Genomic DNA, 20147 nt, shown 5'->3' on the forward strand with positions numbered 1-20147 from the left:
AGAAGGTTTTAGCAAATCAGGACACTCTCTTAGGCTCATCTTTTTAGAAGGATGCATATTGAGGGGAGGAATAATTAATGTGGAGTGGCTGTTTTTTATAAATGTTAAACAATTTGCATAGATTAGCTCTTATATGTGTCTTTATAAGGAACAACATGCATTAACTCATATTTTGGGAAACCTGAAGCGTTAGTCTTCCTTGTGGAAAGTGTATGAAATGTTCCATTTAATGCCTCCAAGTATTGCACACACACACATATCCACATAGAGAAGCGTTCACTAACCCCCACCTCCAGTGCTCAGTGTTCCTCGGGCGCAACACCGGTTCTCAACACCTCTGAGCCCGGACGAACGAGCTAAGGGCGGGGACTGGGTTGGTTCCCGCCCCTGCCGCCTCTGTTTCCAATTAGGTCCGTCAGATTCGTATAAAGGTGCTGCGCTGGGCGCTACTCGGCATTGCGTTGCTGGCTCAGCAGCTGTGTTGTCGCTATGTCTGGACGTGGCAAAGGCGGGAAGGGCCTCGGGAAGGGCGGCGCCAAGCGCCACCGCAAGGTGCTGCGCGACAACATCCAGGGCATCACCAAGCCCGCCATCCGGCGCCTGGCGCGGCGCGGCGGCGTCAAGCGCATCTCCGGGCTCATCTACGAGGAGACCCGCGGGGTGCTCAAGGTGTTCCTGGAGAACGTGATCCGCGACGCCGTCACCTACACGGAGCACGCCAAGCGCAAGACGGTCACGGCCATGGACGTGGTCTACGCGCTCAAGCGCCAGGGCCGCACCCTCTACGGCTTCGGCGGCTAAAAGTCGACTGACAACGTCCTTTCAACAGCAAACCCAAAGGCCCTTTTTAGGGCCACCTATCTACTCACCTAAAAGAGCTGTCACTTTAGTTTTAAATTTCAGCCACGGGATGGCATTGTTGTGGTTTAAAGGTTGTTTTAAAGTGGTTTTAAAAGCCGGTGGGGTCAATTTAGTTCGTATTTGCTATACTCAAAGCATTACAAGTCCTTTGACAGTATTGAGATCTCAGACTTTATTCCCAGTGAGATATTTCCTGACGACAGAAGTGGGTATGCAGCTACAAGTGTTATTTCCAGGTCTGGGATTTTGAATTTCCCTTCTTCCCAGTTAGGGAGGTGTTGAACTTTGATCTTTGACCAGGCGGAGATTAACACCCCCCCCCACCCCCCCCAGCGAAGACCAAAGACTTGAACAAGAGCCCCTGACTAATCTCAGGAGGAGCAGGTCGGCCTCATAGCTGCACTAACCAGATCTAGTCTAACGTGAGATGAGAATAAGCCACATTACTGTTGAGTCTGCTTTTACCCTTTTGAGACAATACATGGAAGGCAGGTAGGCGCTGGGGAGGGTGTCTAGGAGAACTCAGGTCAGTGATGGCAATTCTTGCTGCATTTGGTATAAACAGTTATGGGTGCTGTGCCGCTAACAAAACCCTTGTCACCTTACTTCCGGAAGGAAGCCTCTGCCTCAGTTTCCAGGTAAATGAGGGAAGAGAAGTCCTTCAGTTTATTTGGGGGGGGGGGGGGGGGCGTCCTGTCGTCAATGGGATTACAAACCTTAGGCGTCCAGACCTCAGTGTCCCGCATACGGACGTTGAAAAGCATCTCCTGGAGCACTTGAGATCTTGCTCCCCAGCATATGCTGGCAGTTTGTCTCAAAGTCATAATTTTTTTTTAAAAAACAAGAAAGAAGCACTCCCACCTTGCCTTACGGGTCCTGACGGTCCGGGTCCCTCTCTTCCCGGCCAGGGTTCCCCACAATCCACCGGCTGAGCAGGGGAGGCGACCTGGAAACAGGATGAGGGGGATGGGCTCGGAAGGAAACTCGAAAGTGACGGTGAAAGGGGAGGACGGGCTGCAGGCCGCAGAGCCAGCCTAGTGAGGAGGCTGAATACTGGGAATCCTCCGCGCAGGCCTAGGTTCTGACAGGAGTTAGGGGTGTGGGAAGGATTGTGTGCTTCGCCGTAAAAAACCACCTAATTTCGAGCACGTTCCTTTAAGACTAGGAAAGAGATAAAAAGCAAAGTTGCAGTAAACATTGGTCTCTTACAGGAGAGCTGCAGCCACCGGACTCGTGCTTATAAAGAACCTAGGATAAAACGCTTGGCCAGGACCCTAAAAGCCCCAGGGCAAAGGGCTGGGCAGGATTCGGGAAACTAATTAGGTTCCAAAAAAAACAACAAAAAAAACGCGCGCGGAGAGCCGCAGCGACACCTAACGGACGTTCCGCTCCCAGGGCGGGATTTTCAAATGCGGCCGTGGCCCCGCAGGCGCTACAGGATGACGCTTCATACAAAACGGAGAACAGACACTTTATGGCCGATTTAGAAGCTTCAAGCGCCACCTCCAGCCCACGCAGCCCCCGTGCAAATGTTAAAAAAGTGGCAACAGCTTAAAGGGACGGGAGTGTGTCCTGGCTTTCAGGCCACGTTCGCTTGCACTCCCGGGACCCCTGTATGGGGCACTTTTACCAAGAGCATAGGCAGTGCGTCTACCTCCCCGGGGCCAGTGATGCCATCCCGAGGGTTGGCATTAAGGGTCATTGAGGTCCACGACCTGCCAGTGAGCAGCTCTCTGTGTGAAAACATGAGTGGCTCTGAAAAGAGCCTTTGGGTTAGGACTCGGCCGCTTACTCGCGAGTCTACTTGGAGCTGGTGTACTTGGTGACGGCCTTGGTGCCCTCGGACACGGCGTGCTTGGCCAGCTCGCCGGGCAGCAGCAGGCGCACGGCCGTCTGGATCTCCCGCGACGTGATGGTCGAGCGCTTGTTGTAATGCGCCAGGCGCGACGCCTCGCCCGCGATGCGCTCGAAGATGTCGTTGACGAAGGAGTTCATGATGCCCATGGCCTTGGACGAGATGCCGGTGTCGGGGTGCACCTGCTTCAGCACCTTGTACACGTAGACCGAGTAGCTCTCCTTGCGGCTGCGCTTGCGCTTCTTGCCGTCCTTCTTCTGCGCCTTGGTCACCGCCTTCTTGGAGCCCTTCTTCGGGGCGGGCGCGGACTTGGCGGGCTCGGGCATGGTGAAGACCACAGCAAAAGTGATGAGCGACTAGGAAAGGTAGGAACAGAGAATGACATGTCCCTTTCATATAGAGCTTAGTATGCAAATAAGGGGATAAACTAAGGTCCAGTGTCTGATTGGTTGCTATTCAGGGTAACGTCAAAAGTATTTGCTCTGCCCAATCAGAACCAAGAATCCTAAATTTGCATTTTCATTGGTTAAGCGGAAGCTGCGCTCTTAAACAAAGCCACAATTCTTTTTCAGACTCAAAAAGGTTTATAAAATCTGCCGCCCCTGCACTTTCACAAAGTGTTCCTGTCGAGCGCGGGAATCAGGGCTGCCAGGCACGAACGCTTGTGTTCATTTGAATCAGTGTGGTACACCCTTGAGGGTGGAGGAAGATATTGGGGGGGGAAAAAGGTGGTTTGCCATCATCCATACTGACCCCAGGACAGTGTTTCCCACTGTAGACGCAACGCAGAAATATAAAGTAAAAATAAAGAGCAGGAGATAAAACCTTAGTGAGAAAGCAAAATAACTGCCTGAAGGGAGGTAAGAGAGGAATTCGTAGGTCAGTATGACTTCAGTTCTTCATATTGGAAAGTGTCAAGTCATTCCCAGCCTAGTCACAGAGCAGGATCAAATGCTTCTTCCATCTAACTTGTAAAATTATTTTAAAAAATTTAAAGTGAAGGAAACCAGTGTTTAACAGCTTTTAAAAAAATTATCATCATCTGGCTGAAATCGCTAGTTCTTTTATTCTGATCTTTTTGCAGAGAGATGTATCGTTTCTGAATTGGGCTTTTTTCCTAACAGTAAACCCTGGGACTGCAAGGTGCATGTGGCAGTCTGGCACCTAACAAGACCACACTCCAGAATTTATTGTCTTATCTTTGTTTCATAAAATAGGTATTGTGTTTTCTCACTTCAGTACTGAGGAAATCTCCCGAAGACGGATTCGATTTCTTTATTTCCTCCGTATTCCCAGTGCAGCCAGTGTAGCAATGTTCAGAATAACGGCTAACGTGCTTCATTGGTATCTGTTCATTTAACCAGAAACCCATATCCTACTGAATATTACTCTTTTTTTTTTTTTTCATTTTGCAGAAAAGGAAACAAGATATATACCTAAAGAAGCTGAAACTGAATTTTTGTATAATTAAAAAAGCATTTATCTCACCTTTCTAACTGATTAGATGCTACTGCTATTTTTTATTCAGTCCCTGTAGTTATTTCATAAGCACTTGATTATTTTTAGAGCTGCAAATTTGCAAACACGTTGTCCCCGCCATCGCCCAGCTGGCTCCAATCCTACTTTTCTAGCACAATACTTCCAATGAGAGATCCTCCAATTTTCCTAACTGGAGCCTCCTGCAGCCCCACTTTCCTTTACTGGCCTGCATCCTATAGGAATGGGCTTGATTCCCATTGACACTTGTGTTAGACCCCACATTAGTAGAAGCCAGGTACAAAAAACACAGGTACAGAGACTCACCAGGGCAGAAAGCCCCAGACACCTAGCAAGGGGCAAAACTGGGAAAACAAGAACCTTGTCCCCAGGATAACCTGTCTTCCCCTGGCATATAAGCTAGTCCTCAGGTTTAGACCCCCCAGAGCATTTCTTCCCTAAGGATAACATCTAGGCCTCCTCTCCGTTGTGCTTCAGCTCCAGGCCCAGAAAAGCAGTAAAACCGGACAAGTGGTCCTTGGCTGACTCAGGACCAGCTGCATTGACTAATGACCCCCTGGCACCGGCCAATCAGTGGAGACCAGGACCCTGAAAGAGCCCACCTGGAAAGCTGGTGAATATGCTATTGAGACCCTCCCCTGAGATCTCCCCTAAGATTTCCACCTGCAAGAAAGAGATTAAAAAGGCTCAGGATAAAGGCCCCAGCGTCATCTCCTTCCCCCTTCTTACCTCAGAGGGGACCCCACGAAACTTGCAACCTGGGGAGCAATGGGCAGCAGCAGCTCTTCCTCCCCTAACCCCCTGAACCTGTCTCCCAGGCCCCCTTCTCTCTCTGACTTCTCAGTGAGCCAAAGCAGCCCAGCCTGGGCTCTCCTGTTGCCTCTTCTATGGTTTTCTTTGTTTCACTGTCCCAAGTACACTTTTGCTGCCATCATGAACACAATACCCTTTGACTCTGCTGTGTAGCCCTTCCCTTTGGATATCCCCTCTCTCATTTCCTTTCCTTAAATATGTTAAAATTTTCTTTATTCACTGAGATGCTATTTAGCTGCTTGTGTGCCACTTTCTTTCCTTTCTACTAGGGCCTGGCTACTCAAACTGTGGTCCTTGGACCACCAGCAGCAGCAAGTCACTCAGGAGCTGGTTAGAAATGCAGAGTCTTAGGCTCTACTCTTGACCTACAATCAGCCTCTGTATCTTAATGAGATCCCTCTATGATCTGGTTGCACACTAGTTTTGGGAAGCCAGGTGTAGGGGATCTTTGCTCCTTACCTGCAAGGAAGGAGTGGGTGAAGAAAAAAACAAAGGGCACAAAGGGGCCCATTCCCCTGGAATCCCTTCTATTTTCCATACATATTTTTAAACACTCTCCCTTTTCAACTCTTTGTCTAGGATTGTTTGTTGTCAGTTATTAGCATCACCATCAGCTTTTAAAAATTAGTTTTATTAACTTACTAGTTGAGAATTTTAATGTATTTCCATTGTGGGTAAAGATGAAAGTCATCATCAGTTGAGAGCCAAAGCTCTAAAAATATATGTGAATATTCTGTGATGAAGGCACATTGCCTGGAAACACAAGACGTTAGTGGTTTTCATTTCCAATTCAGGAAAAATACGAATTGTAAAGTAAGAACATCAAGTCAATAACCCTTGACCATTTTCCCAAGTGTAACCATTGGGTTTATAAGGTTTACAGAATGGGTATAAGGGACCAAGCGACTAATTTTTAAGTGCGCGAATTGTAGATTGTTAAAGAAAAACCACATGCCCAAAATGGCATAACCCATGCTAAAACCCCAAGACACCAAACCTAGATTTAATAACTGATCTAATTATAGTTTCAATCTCTCCCAGAAACCTAATCTTAATCAACCAGTCTGGAGTTTTCTGGTCAAGCCCTAGTAAGGTAATCATCAGTGGGCCCTCTCCACAGAAAGAAGAGGCAATCAGCATGATAAAAACCCTCCAGTTCTCTTCCCTGAAAGAAAAGAAGCCCTGGCTTTTCTTTTGTTCATAGCTTCCTTTCCCACCCTTCTTCCTATGAAAACTTTCCATTTTGTGCCACCCCTGGGAACCCATTCTAGTTGCCAAATTCCATGCTGCCTGACTCAAGAATCAGTTACAGAAATCAGATCTTCAATTTTACTTCGCCGAATTTTGTGTTGCTACAAGATGAACCTGGCCTCTATATAACACTGAAGAGTGCTGAGGATTGACCCAAACAGGAGTGTTCATTCCACTTGTACATGAATTTAGTGAGATACACACAAGGTATAGGGCAGACAGAGTAGTTCAAGAATTATGTTAAATAAAAAACAGGTTCAGACTTTGTAAGCAGAGACTTTTTGGGAAAGGATAATTGACAAAAGTTGAAAGGGACGATTTCAATAGGGCCAGAGTGACTGTTGCTTAAACTCTGCAAGGGTTCGGCAAAAGGGATTTTCTATATAGGAAAGTTAACAAGATTAGAAAGAACTGAGATGAGAAAGTGGTTTGATTGGAGAGCAGATCAGACAATATTTTACCCAGAGGTTATCCAGTTCTCCAGAGGGACACTTAAGAAGGTAAAGGTTGGGTCAAAGTTCAGGGACCTGGGGGCAGGGAGGAAATGTAAAGTTTGGCTGACAAGCAATTATTCTGATTGATCAGTGGGGATTAGCAGTTCATTTTTGAGTTGAATAGATATTTGGAGAACCTGTGTCATAGGTCAACAAAGAGTTAATCCTTGAGTCCTAATGCTTTGGGGGAAAGGTGGTTCCTTACACGAAGCCATTTTTGGAATACAAAGGAGGGGTAGGGATTTCTCTAACCTTTGCAGTTTTCTAGGGTCACAAGGCTCAGATAAACGTCAATATTGTCAGTTACATTCACTGATATCTCATTTAAATCTTGTTGGGTCTGATGTTTTAAAAAAAATTAAAGGTGTAAAATATTGAACACATTTGGTTTAACTCTAATCTGAAATTAAATTACTGAAATATAACAATTTTTCATAAAACTATAAGTTGGACACCATGGAAATTGCCTCTCCAGGTGGAGCTGCTGAATCCCAGTTGTGACAGTAATCATTTGACTGATGAGTGAAGGGCGTTATTTGCACCACAGGATTGTTAATTGAAAAACAAAATTGACTCCTTTGCTTTTAAAATAGATTCAGTGAAAGCGTCTTAAAATTAATTTGCCACGGGTTCATAGCGCCACCTAGTGCCTTCTGAAGGCAAAGACAAATCCCTAGAAGGCTCACACATACAAAGAAGGAACAGCCCCTATGAAAAGTGAGAGATTAAGAATCCTGAGACTGCTATGGACAAATTTTACAAACAAACTTCACATTAAAGGATAATTTTCAAGACAAAGGATAAACAAGTTATGATTACAAGGAAATGGGATAGGCAAGTCAAAAAAATCTATCCTATACCTTTCAACCTAAATGGTTCCTGGCACGGTTGGATTTTACAGGTTTTTGTTTAATTTAAGGGGTTGATAATCCCTATTTAACAAAAGGTGTTTCAATAAAAAATAATAGGTCTCTTCCTTTTTATTTTTGAAAATATATATCCGTATTATCTAAACTAGATAGAAACAAAAAAATAAAGGAACTGACGAGATAAAAATTATAGTCTTGTCTTATGAACATTGATAAAAAAAAAAAGGCTCTATTTGAAACACAAGCAAATGGAAACCAAGATTACATGTTATTTAAAAAATAATAGTATACATGTAGGTTTTATTCCAAGAAAGGAAGAAAAGTTTAACATAAATCTTCCAGTGAAAGATATTAGTAGGCTCAAATTATGCTGTCATATCCATAGATCCTGGGAAAGTACTTGCTAGAATACTCATCTTATACATTTCTTATTTTTTATTTTTTATCATACACATTTTCAATAGAAAATAGTCAAGATGACCACCCCGTCCAAAAAAAAAAATGAAAGAAAGAAGAAATAAAGAATGGTGCGTTTTGACTTAGGGCTGGCACTTTAAAAGGGGCTACGGTTATCCTGAGATACAGCTTTCAGCTGTTAGAATCTGTGTTAGTGTTTATTCAAGTCCTTATAGGCCAAGTTGACAAGAGGGTTCAAGGAAGCCTGGGTAGAATTCAGTCTGAATTTTACCTGCTGGTATTTGATTAATTGCTTAGAGTTACCAAGAGAACATGTCTTTTAGTGCAATGTTTTAGAATAGGGACCCTGGAGCTAAACTGCCTGGGTCAGGGTCCCTTCTGCCATTTGTTAACTGTATGACATTGGGCACATTAATTTAAGCTTTGGCAGATCCTGTAAATCTGTGGGTAAAATTGGGATAATAGTTCACAGATGTTATGAGAATTACACATTAACTTCTGGAAAGCACTGGAAATGTGTCTGGGTGTTTGCAAAAATAAATACATAATAAAAAAATTTAAAATAGATACAAGTAACTGGGAAGGGTTGTGTGCAACCTGCACCCACCCAAATCAACATTATCTTTGTTGGGCCTTTGGCATTTTTGCCTTACTGGGCCCCTTCCTTCATTAAAATAACAATAACCAAAAAAAAAAATCACTGTTAAAATTATATGAAGATTACTTCATTAACATTATAACATTTTCATCGACGTAAACGTTTATTTTTTTCTTCTGATTTCAGAAATGACAGTCTCTTCGTGAGCCTCTAAAAGTAGTGTGGGCCCTAGGCCTGTGCCTCTTGTGCCTAAGGCACTGTCTGCCCTGAAGATGACATTTAAAAAACGAAACCTTCAAGGAGCGGATAATGCGATCCGCTCACAGGTGCCCTACGTGCGAGGACAGTAAGTCGGGGTGCGGCCGGCAGGGTGTCTCGGGAGCTCATTAAGGGGGGTCCTCAGCTCGGGGACAGTCGGGGGCGGGGAAAACAGGTCACGGAGGGCGGGGCCTGCTTCTCGGTCGTCAAACTGGGTTTCCTGCTTTCATCCCGAGCGGCCCGGGGCACCGCTCGCACTCCCGGGTGAGCAGCGGCGGCCCAGAGGCCGGGACCGCAGCGAGCCGCGGGCGACGGGCTCAAGGACGCCCAGGGACGCGGTGGGAGGGGGCGCGGAGGGGGGCGGAGTGCGTGACGTGCGGGTGCGTAACTTGCGTCCCAGTCAGGATCCCGCGGGACGTGGGCTCGGTGACCCGGCCAGGGAGGAAGCCGGCGTGTAGGGGCGTGTCCACGTAGAAACGGCGGAGGGGCGTGGAAACGTAAAGGAGGCGGAGGGGCGTGTATACGTAAGACGCGAAGGGGCGTGTCCACGTAGAAACGGCGGAGGGCGTGGCAGCGTCAAGACGGCGGAGGCGTGTTTACGTAAGACGCGAAGGGGCGTGGGTACGTAGACTCGGCGGAGGGGAATGCCCGGACGGCACTGGGAAGACGCGGGCGCTGAGGGGCGTGCCTGTGCGGGACACCCCGGGAGCGGAGCGGGGCGGGTGGCTCCGGGAGAAAGCTCGCACCGAGGTGGGTGGGTTCGGGGATACGGGTCAGCGGGGCGGGGCCGGATGGCCGCAGGAAGCAGCTCAGGCAGGGACGGCCCGAGAGTGGGAGGTGGTAGCGGGGCTGACGGACGGCCCCAGGGGGCGGCGCCGGCGGGGTCGCGCTTTCCCTCCCCCGCCGCGGCCCGCACCGCGAGGGTGGCCTCTGCCGTTTTTCAGGACGTCTCACTTCCAATTCAGACCCCAGTGATACTTCGGGTTTGTGGGGCTGTTTGGCATCAGCTTTTCAGGCGAGCACAGTTCCCCAAATGTGATGTCCGGGCCGGCTGTCGGGGTCGGGGCACCACCTGGAGCAAATGGTGGGCCCCCACCTTCCATCTGGTGGTTCAGGGACTGTGGGGCGGCTCCGCTCTTCATGGCTCGGCGCACACGCAGGTTGGGGACGGCTTCAAAGTGCTGTTTCCCTTCGTTCGGGAGCCGGAGGGGAACTTCTCGATGTCAGCTTAGGTGATGGCTGTTTCCCTTCAGGACCGTCACCAAACCCCAAACGGGTTAGGCCTTACCTACTCAGACCTTCATACCAGAAGATAAGTGAAAAATACATTTTATGTTTAGAAAGGGGATATGTTAGGAGAAAGATTTGAATTAAAAATGGATGCAGAATTCCAACTCTCCACAAATTTTTTTAATCATAACATCTCATTTATAGATGTTTTGCTATCCTCTCATTCAGACTTCTCTAAGCAAAGCTAGTCCATGGGAAATAATTAATTTCCAGTAAGTAGGTTTGTAACAGACGTAAATTTTATTTTTATAATTGAAACAAGCAAACAAAAAAACACGAGAAAGCTAAAACACCTTGTTTGGTCTCCTCCACTCAGGTGATGATCTTAAGATGAATCAGTGCGCAGAAAGCAGGGTGGGTTGGATTTGTGTGGGATAAACACTAATTATTCTCAGGCAGCTCAGACTTTTCGTATTTCATAACTTCTGTGGGATGATTCATACTTTCAGTTATTGTTTGCATTCATTTCTTCTCTGCATTCATCTCTGCCCTAATTGAAAAAAATAAAAGGTGGTGTTTGTTAGGTGCCATTATATTTCCTATGCCGTGAAGTGGCTCCGTTTATACATTTGCTTGTATAATGTGGTATGAAGCATCTCTGCAGTATCACCTACACTGTAGTCATTATTAGCATGAACAGCTAATAATTCATACTTAGTCAAGAAGCGTTCCTGAAAAATAGGACCTGTGCTCAAAATCTGACACCTACCCCTCTTGGGGTGGTATCCAAACAATTCAAAAGGTCATATTTTCTACCCTTAGTTTTTGAAAAGAATTGGCTACTCTGATTTACATTTTAAATCAGTGACTAAGGAAACTATAATCATTAACAATTGCTAAGTCTACGACATACATTTCCATAACTGTTTTTAAGAGGTTTACATGAATTATCTCTTAATCCTTAGAATACTTCTAAGAAGTAGTGTACTGTTATTATTGTATGCATGAAGAAAGTGAGTCCCAGAAAGGGACAGCTCTTCTCTGGTCTCTATCCCTATTGTTATAGACATATGTGTACAGTGATTTAATTGGTTAATTATGTCATGCTGCACGAATGGGAGATTTGGACTACGGTATCAGCACTACCTCCAGAGTGACTGGAGACTCAAGATCAGCCTTGTGGGCAGTCAATCATGTTTATGTGCTAAAACCTCAATAAAAGTCTGGACAACACCAATTTATTTTTTATTGTGGTGGTGTGGAACTGAACCTGAAATATCTCCGAACTCCATGTGGTTCTTTTTCAAATTTGTGTGGTCATACTTTATATTCTCTTAGACCCTCAATATAAATCAAAGTCTGTGTTTTTTTAAAAAAAGGTATTAGTCACTGGAAGTCTTTTAATTCCCTTTTTACTCATTTTGTTTCCACTATCTGTTGCTCTTATTCTTGTCATGGTTTCTTGTTTCATTGTGTGTTTGGTTTATTTTGGTTGTGAAGCTGCTCTTTCACTGTCTTTGATACTTTATCGGTAGAGATTTGCCGAGGCTTAAAACGAAGACTTCCTTCAGGGAGGATTTGTATTTGCTTTTACCAGGTACTCAGGGGTCCACAACCAGTTTGGGATATCTCTGAACTAAACTTTCAGCCTGGGTGAATCCCTGTGGTATTGAAGTCATTGGGGCTTGTAATCCAAATTCTAAGTGGCTAAACATACCCTGCTCAGCACCAGGGTTCAGGGCAGACTACTCTTCTTTGCAGTCATCAGTGGTGAGTGTGAGTGTGTGTGTGTGTTTATTTCTAGTTTCATCCTTCCACTCTGAGGATGTAGCTTTTGGTCTGGTGTCTCAGCTTCACCAGGAAAGACTTACCAGGCTCCCCACCACAGACAGGCTTCACAAAACAAGGCTCAGGTTTGGGTAAAAGCCAGCTGTGGTGCTTGGGGTGTCACATGGGCCAAGCCCCTGGGCCAGAGAGTTCTTTACTTTCTTAGTGGCTCTCTTCACTGCTTTTAAGAATATTAAAAATGTTATTCTGGCTTTTAATTGTACCCAGCTTGCCATTGTGGAGAAGGGGAATAATTCTCTTTTCCCTCTGGTTCTTTTGGGTAGCCAAGTTACCTAATCAACAGAAAATCGATTAAGAAGACAAACTGAAATTTAATCTCGCGCACACAGGAACCCCACATACATGAGTCAGACACCTGGCATACATGACAGGTTCAGAGATAGAAAGGGCAACGGGTATACAAGACATTCTGAGTTAGGGATGAGGTCTGGCACTTTGGGGGCTTCAAAGGGTTGGTTGTTGCAGCATAAGAGCAGTGTTTAGTAAATAGAAGTTTGTCCTGTCCTACAGACAGGTCAAACAGGTTCTCTCCGATACTCTTATGGGCAAGGCCCCTAATTCAAGTTGTAAGTAAGGGAGGGGTAGAACCTTTCTCTTGAGCCCAAGGCTAAAATTGCCTTTAGCGCAAAATAATCCTAATATCACTGAGGCACATCTTGGGGTGGCTCATTCTGAACCCCCGCACATTATATAAAATATATTCCCATAATCCATAAATCTGTTTGGGAGACAGGGCACTAGAATTTCTAAATTTATTCCTCCTAAGCCCAACAACACCATCTAAAAATTCATATCAACCAGCACTTCACGCCCAGCCCTGCCTCGTTTACCTTCCAATTTCTTGTTGAACTCTGAACCACTGGTTCCTTTCCTCCTGGTTACTCTCTCCCAGCCCTTCTTGCCTCCTTTCCGAGATTTATGTTCTGCAAATAGTCCATCCCCCAGCATCCAAAACCTTTATGCCATCTGACCTTGAGCAGCATAAGCCACATCCTGCCAGACCTCCTTGGACAGCAGGGAAGGGTAAAGGGTACTAAGGGGGCTTCAATCCTGAGGTCACTATTGCCTATGCAGCCAGACACCTTAACTCTTGATGGGTTTCTCTGTTGCAACGCAGAGGACTTTAGAGCTGAATGCTGCCAAAAGACGACTGTAAATGAAATAGGATTATCTGGGAAAGAGGGTATAGTAACCCACAGGCTTTGAAGGCATCTCAAAGACTGGTTCCATTTCCTCTCCCTCGGTGCCTTAGGGATACAGAACAGGCTCCTCTCCCTCCCCCACTGGCTGCTCGGAGGGAGTCTCAAGCAGAAATGGGACCAAATGCAGAGGAAGCAAACCAGAAAAACCTCTGTATATTTTGTTAAAACACATTGTTTTCAGCCCTTTTTTCCAGCAATGGTTATCTATATGGTTAAAAAAAAAAAAAAAAAAGGAAAAAACTCAAAAGAACAGAGTTGTCACAAAATGCCCACTGTGAGTGGTAATCTCCAAATCCCTGATCAATTTCAGAGATGAGAGCTGTACACCTGAAATGACATTTTCAGGTCAAATTAATTTTTACTTACGTGATACTAAATGACTAATGGCCTTATAGAACTGTACTTGTCTACAGTCAGCATACAACTTGTGGCAGTTATTACTGCTGGATACCTTCCAAGTATCTCCTACACCTCTATCATAGAACAAAATGGTAGTGCAGCTTTTAGTTCAGTATGAGAAACCCTACAGTAGGCTACGAGTGAAGGATTACAACTCATTTGTTGAAAGAATGCGTGGCTCTGAAAAGAGCCTTTGGGGTTAGGAGTCGGCCGCTTACTTGCGAGTCTACTTGGAGCTGGTGTACTTGGTGACGGCCTTGGTGCCCTCGGACACGGCGTGCTTGGCCAGCTCGCCGGGCAGCAGCAGGCGCACGGCCGTCTGGATCTCCCGCGACGTGATGGTCGAGCGCTTGTTGTAATGCGCCAGGCGCGAGGCCTCGCCCGCGATGCGCTCGAAGATGTCGTTGACGAAGGAGTTCATGATGCCCATGGCCTTGGACGAGATGCCGGTGTCGGGGTGCACCTGCTTCAGCACCTTGTACACGTAGACCGAGTAGCTCTCCTTGCGGCTGCGCTTGCGCTTCTTGCCGTCCTTCTTCTGCGCCTTGGTCACCGCCTTCTTGGAGCCCTTCTTCGGGGCGGGCGCGGACTTAGTGGGCTCAGGCATCTTAGCGCTAAGCGTCACACTACCACCAACGCCTGGCAAAATAATCGCTCCCAGGGCAAAGCCACGAGTATTTATAGATACTGTATTCAAATGAGGCTAGTAATATATCCATCCTGATTGGATTAATCGTAGTATGTCGTCACAAATGAGAATGTAAATAAACTTTTCATTGTACCTTTTCATTGGCTATTTCATTACTTCGCTTGACCCAATCAGAAGGCCTAGACTGTGCTACCCTGAGCTGCTCTAGAGGCCTCTTCAAGCTCTGTGCGGTGTATTGGAGTGCACAGGAAACTGGATGAGAAAGCGCTAGCTGTAGTGCTGTGGGTGGAAGCAATCTCTGCTCACTAGCACAACTCCACGCGCGAGTCGGGCCCGCACCAGTGGACACTTAGCGGCCGGGCTTATATCCTGGATGCTGACGCAGCCGAACAGGCGATGTTGAGAAGCGCATTACCGCGCGCCCCAGGCACTTAAGTGAAGGAAGCTACCAGGAACTCAGCAACGTGCTGTGCGACACGCTGAAATCTAGTACAGTCCTAGTGTTTTAAATACTTGGTTATATGTCTTTCCTCTCATAGCCACCAGTCTGAATTCAAACTTTCGTTAGGTGCTAGGAGGTTCTTTCGCCAAGTGTGTCGGGGCGTAAAGTGTCACAGTGCGGGCCAACTTACTTTTACATGGCGCGCAGTACAGCCTCCGCGTTTAGACCAAGTAGACGGAGGCGACCTAGACCCAAGCCAACTCCGGTCCTAACTCCTCCCTGAGCCGCGCGTCGCCCCAGGCTCGCCCCTCCCCGGAAGCCTGCTCTGCTCCGCGGACCCTCCCTTTCCCCCAGGCCCGCCCGCCCCCCAGCCACGCCCCCGTAGGAAGTGCAACAGCTCTTTTCCTGAGATCTGGGGTGGCTCTGAAAAGAGCCTTTGGGTTGTATTTCTAACAGTTGGCCAAAGGAACCTACTTCTTCTTGGCCGCCTTCTTTGGCTTGGCTGCCTTGGGCTTAGCGGCCTTCGGTTTGGCCGCCTTGGGCTTCACCGCTTTGGCCTTGGCCGGACTCTTGGGCATCTTCACCTTCTTGGGCTTGGCCGCTTTCGGCTTTTTCGGACTCTTTGCCTTTTTCGCTCCTGCCGCCGCCGCCGGCTTCTTCGCCTTCTTCGGGGTCTTCTTGGCGCTCTTCTTGGGGGTGGCGGCCCCCGCAGCCTTCTTGGCCTTCTTGGCGGCGCCCGCGGGCTTCCTGGGCTTGGCCGCGCCCGCCTTCTTGGCCTTGGGCTTGGCGTCGCCGGAGGCCGCCTTCTTGTTGAGCTTGAAGGAGCCCGAGGCGCCGGTGCCCTTGGTCTGCACCAGGGTGCCCTTGCTCACCAGGCTCCTGAGGCCCAGCTTGATGCGGCTGTTGTTCTTCTCCACGTCGTAGCCCGCGGCCGCCAGCGCCTTCTTGAGCGCGGCCAGCGACACGCCGCTGCGCTCCTTGGACGCGGCCACGGCCTTGGTGATGAGCTCGGACACCGGCGGCCCCGACGCCTTGCGCTTGGCGGCCCCGCCGGACTTGCGGGCCTTCTTCTTCACCGGCGCCTTCTCGGCGGGGGCCGGGGCGGCGGGCGCGGCGGGCGCGGTTTCGGACATGCTGCTGGCGAGCGTGGGGAAGCGAACTCGAGCCGGAAGAGGAACAGTGGCCGGGACTCGGGCCGCGCCGCTGCGCCCGCGCGCTTATATAGGGCGGAGCTGCGCCGTGATTGGTGCGCTGTCCAGCCCGCCTCGCTGGCAGCCGCAGAGTGTCCTCTCGGATCCCGAGTTGTGTTTGTTACACCTCGAAAAATGCCCAAAATATAAAAATTCCCTGCACCGAATTGCCCGGTTTTGCTCACAAAGTGATCCCCGAAGTCTCAGGCTTCACCCAGGTCTCAAATGATGATGAAACCCCAAAACTTTATGCCAGAAACTAGCAATATTTCCCGCCGTGCTCTTCAGATTTCAACTCTGAGAAACAAAACTTTCTATTTTCTTCGTAAATTATAAACCGATCTTTAACTGTGGAGTTTTCTGACCTTTCAAATATGATTCTCCAGGTGGTTAGCTTCCTATATGTCCAAAAACCATGGCACTGGAATTAAGATTTTTATTACAAATCTGCGCTTAAGTGAGGGAAGTAACACAGGCTCCTCGGAGAGTCCTGCCTATTGAGCCGAGGGCATCTGAGTTCATCAAACTGGATTACTGCAACGCCAAACAAATTATTGCCCATTAGGGGTCAAATTTTGGAGCCCCGAGACATCAGTCTATGCAGCCATGGTTTTAGTTTTGTGTGCAGAACCCTGGGTTTTAAACAGTTGTTTAGAATAATTCTTTCCCTTCTGCTCCCAAGGGTTGGGGGCGGGGCTGTTGGTTCTTGTCTTCTGGACAACTGCTCCATGAGTTTACATACCTTGAATTCAGGATATTGGGAAGGAAGGGGAGGCCAACACATAGGGTACACAGAAATGGAAAAGCACTAATTTTCAGGTAACCCACTGATGATGTCCATAAAATCACTGGGAGTGGAGATGCACTTTGAGGAATCTGTCTGCAGTTTTGCTGAGTTCTTTCAGTCCACGTTTTATGATCGAATAGTAATATACTAGTTAGAATTTAAATTCAAGCATTGGCCATAAGGGGAAATTAATGAGAAGTGTAAGTTGTAAGACATCTATTCCCATTGTTAGAAAAAACCAGGCCCTGATATTACTGAATAGCTGATAACTAGTCCACACACCAAATATGCTTCAGTCATGAAGATTATGGCCCTGTGCTTCCTCCATAAATAAGAAAGTAAGTTACATGTAGGATTGAATAAGTTGAAATTCCCATGTCAGAGGGAGAGCTCTGAGTGACTATGGAAGTTAAGCCATTGCCCTTTAAAGAAGTTTTTTGCAAGGTCTCTGAAAGAGTGGTCTTGTTTAGGTAGTTATCCAATCAACAAAGAGTACAATTGACAATGAAAACCCAATTAAAGGAATTTTTCCAGCAAAATGAACCAGATGGAGTTGTCTCTAGAAACTGCAAACCACATACTTAAGAAACAAAATACAATTTTGGCCAGTGCCAAAGTGATATGATACTATTCTGTTTGTGTGGTGGCTTCTTGTGACATGGGGTTGGACATCACATCAATTTAGCTTTATTGCCCCATATTGTCACACACAACAGACCGTATATTTGGTGTCCTTAAAGTCACTGAAAATGGAGGTGCACTTTGAGGAATCTGTATGCAGTCTTGCTAAATTCTTTTGGTTCATTTTAGAATCAAATTGTAATATACTAGTTATGCTGAAATAAAAACAAACTTACAAATCTTGGATGTAACAATGAGATGTTTCAGAATAGTTTTGTTTAAATTAATGCTGAATCTGGTATAAAAGTGATGTAAATTATCAATTTTTAAAGCCTTCTTTTGTAAACATTTTCAATGTAATTAGCTCATGCAAGTTTTAACAATAAATATGCCCTGTGGTACATATTAAAATAAAAAAGCTTAAGGTTCCAAAAGAAACTGGTTGATAACCATCCAACTGGAGAACCATCAAAACATCAAACTAGGGAGACTGATTTATGGGTATTTGATCCAGAACAATGAGTCTTCTCATTTTCAATGACAAAATCACTCCTGTAAATGGCTTCATTTGCTCAGTTTATTTTTTACTACTTTTGATTTGGAGGGACTTAAACTCTCTGAATTGTGGAATCTTTCAACTCACCTAAGCTCGTCTCCTATGGTATAAAGTGTTTTTCTATAAATAAGACTATTTCACGGGTTAAAGAAGACATTGAGGACCTGCCATTATGAAATCAAGCAGTTATTTGACACTCTTTTATGATGAAATGGGAGTAACACCAAAAATCTCCACTTTCCTCTCGCTGTCAGCTACGTTGTCTGTCTCAGCACTACCTACCATGGGTGGATGTGTGTGTGCTTGTTAGAGTGTGTGAGCACATGTGTAGTTAAAAAACAAAATTCAACCGAGTAAGTTAGAATATTTAATTGGCTTTATTATGTAATTCAGGAATTTGGTGGCGTCTCATCTATCAACCAGACAGGCTCTCTGAGGATTTGTATGCGATGGCAGGATTTTACAAGAATAGTGGGGCAAGGGAGGTCTTAGCACAAAAACGAGAGGATTCTTTTTGGATGTGGACATCTTTGGGGGAAGAGAATGGCAGGGTTTTTATCATTCAGATTGCCTCTTCTTTCTATGGAAAGGGTCCCTGTGACAGATTACCTTACTGGTCCTTGACCAGAAAATTCCATACTGGTTGATTAACTTTATATTTCTGGGAGAGGTTAAAACTGCAGTTGAATTAGGTGTTAAATGTAGGTTCTGTATCTTGGGCTTTTAGCATGAGTGATGCCATTTTGGGCCTGTGTGTGTGGTTGGTTTGTTTTTTAAACAATGTTATATATAGATTTCAATGTCTTGTTCCAGATACTTCTGAATGAATAACTCCACTTGGTCACAGAATCTCAATATTTATCAAGTTCCTCAGGTTCCTCTGGTGACTCCAAGCCTTGAAACCGCTGCCATTACCACTGGAGGTGTTGATGGGTCAAAAGTGGTTCAGGTCACGTGGGTGATCCTGTGGATTCCTGGATGTGCCTGTGAGACCTACCCAAAGAAGTTTGTGCTTCATTTGACCACATTTGGGAGGATGGCTTCAGTGGCAATCCAGTCCTAAGGTCATAGATTCATACCTGACTGGGCTTTAGAGTGGACTCCTGAGGAGAAAGGAGAGACATGTCCAAAAGTGGAGGACTGGACCCTGGATGCCTGAGGACAACCAGAATTCCCTATTCCAGCATCTCCACATCTTGTCCCATTTATCACTCTTCATAAAAACCACCCTTTCCTTTATTGACTACTGTACTGTGTGCTCCCTGCATTCTTATGGAGTCAGTGCGATAATCCCGTGCTTTAGGCCATATCCCCACTTTACTTAGGAGGACATGGACTCCCGTAGGCTAAGGAATTCTCCTGAGAAGGCAGCTGTTAAGAGTTGCCTCCAGGATTCCAGCTCATGTCCGTCTGACCTGGAGCATGTGCTCTGATAAACAGTGTTTCTCAGACTGCAGGTCTGAGCAATCATTACAGGTTGTGAAGTCAGTTTAGGGGCTCAAGGCCAGAATGTTTCCTTTCAATGAGCTAGAATAGAATATAAGACACAGAGTTTAGTGCACGTAGTTTCAGTTACCTACATGGCTCGTTGAGAGTGTGCTGGGAGCCCTTGCGAAGTGCAGTCCTCACCGTGCTGGCCGGGAGGGAGGCGTCATCCTCATGCAACTGTAGTCATGAGATATTCTCGTGCATTCATCTCTTAGAGCTTAAAAGGTGCTTTACTATTGCTGACTCTGTTTCAAGCCTCCAAGGAACCCTGGGTGATGGAAAGGGAGGAGCCCCGCCCAGCTTCCTCCTAGAAGGTGTGTTACATACAGGTACAGACCTGGCCGAACTGGGAAGACCACCCGTAGAACTCTGTCTGTTGGGACAGGCTTCTCCTTTCTGAACTTGTTGAGGAAACATGAAAGCCAGTCTCCAGGAAGAGAAGCTGGTACCGTCTGAGCAACCAATAATAATGGATAATGTTGCACTTTAACTCAAAGAATAAAACATTTATCCATAAATAAATACATACATAATGAGAAGGGACAGCTGTTCCTTGATACTAAAATCATTGGGCGCATGTTTAAGGAGAAGCAGGTTTTGCACTGTCTCAAAGTATTTCCCCCAAAATACCCTAAATGCCGAGAGAGGTAATGCGCTTACTGTGCTCTCTTTCTGCTCTTCACCTGGACTTTCGTTGATATTGCTCCTGGTGATATTACTCCTGGAACTGGAGTAACAACTAAACACTTCAAACCAAACCAAACCTCCAAAGAGGCAGGTCTCCGCTCCTCGAGCTCCGGGACTGCGGGTGTCATAACGTCA

At 46.4% G+C, this 20147-nt stretch overlaps 4 protein-coding genes across 4 annotated transcripts; 1 reads left to right on the forward strand and 3 right to left on the reverse strand.

Moving 5' to 3' along the window:
- The first annotated feature begins 459 nt into the window (after positions 1-459).
- Positions 460-853, forward strand: LOC107539714 (histone H4). The gene has a single exon (XM_087827717.1). It carries the CDS (start codon positions 490-492, stop codon positions 799-801), a length of 312 nt encoding a protein of 103 aa, XP_087683843.1. The 5' UTR covers positions 460-489; the 3' UTR covers positions 802-853.
- Positions 854-2611: 1758 nt separating this feature from the next.
- Positions 2612-3074, reverse strand: LOC107539707 (histone H2B type 1-C/E/F/G/I). The gene has a single exon (XM_016216281.2). The coding sequence runs from the start codon at positions 3040-3042 to the stop codon at positions 2662-2664; it is 381 nt and encodes a 126-aa protein (XP_016071767.1). The 5' UTR covers positions 3043-3074; the 3' UTR covers positions 2612-2661.
- A 7346-nt stretch (positions 3075-10420) lies between these two features.
- Positions 10421-14237, reverse strand: LOC107539706 (histone H2B type 1-M). Its single transcript, XM_016216280.2, has 2 exons — positions 13811-14237; positions 10421-10693 (listed from the first exon to the last, which is right to left on the reverse strand). The coding sequence occupies exon 1, from the start codon at positions 14197-14199 to the stop codon at positions 13819-13821; it is 381 nt and encodes a 126-aa protein (XP_016071766.1). The 5' UTR covers positions 14200-14237; the 3' UTR covers positions 10421-10693; positions 13811-13818.
- Positions 14238-15103: 866 nt separating this feature from the next.
- Positions 15104-15831, reverse strand: H1-4 (H1.4 linker histone, cluster member). The gene has a single exon (XM_087827696.1). The coding sequence runs from the start codon at positions 15814-15816 to the stop codon at positions 15154-15156; it is 663 nt and encodes a 220-aa protein (XP_087683822.1). The 5' UTR covers positions 15817-15831; the 3' UTR covers positions 15104-15153.
- Between the last annotated feature and the right edge of the window lie 4316 nt (positions 15832-20147).

This window comes from Miniopterus natalensis, chromosome 19, assembly GCF_054644295.1.
Source record: "Miniopterus natalensis isolate mMinNat1 chromosome 19, mMinNat1.hap1, whole genome shotgun sequence".
In the NCBI taxonomy this organism is placed as follows: domain Eukaryota; kingdom Metazoa; phylum Chordata; class Mammalia; order Chiroptera; family Miniopteridae; genus Miniopterus; species Miniopterus natalensis.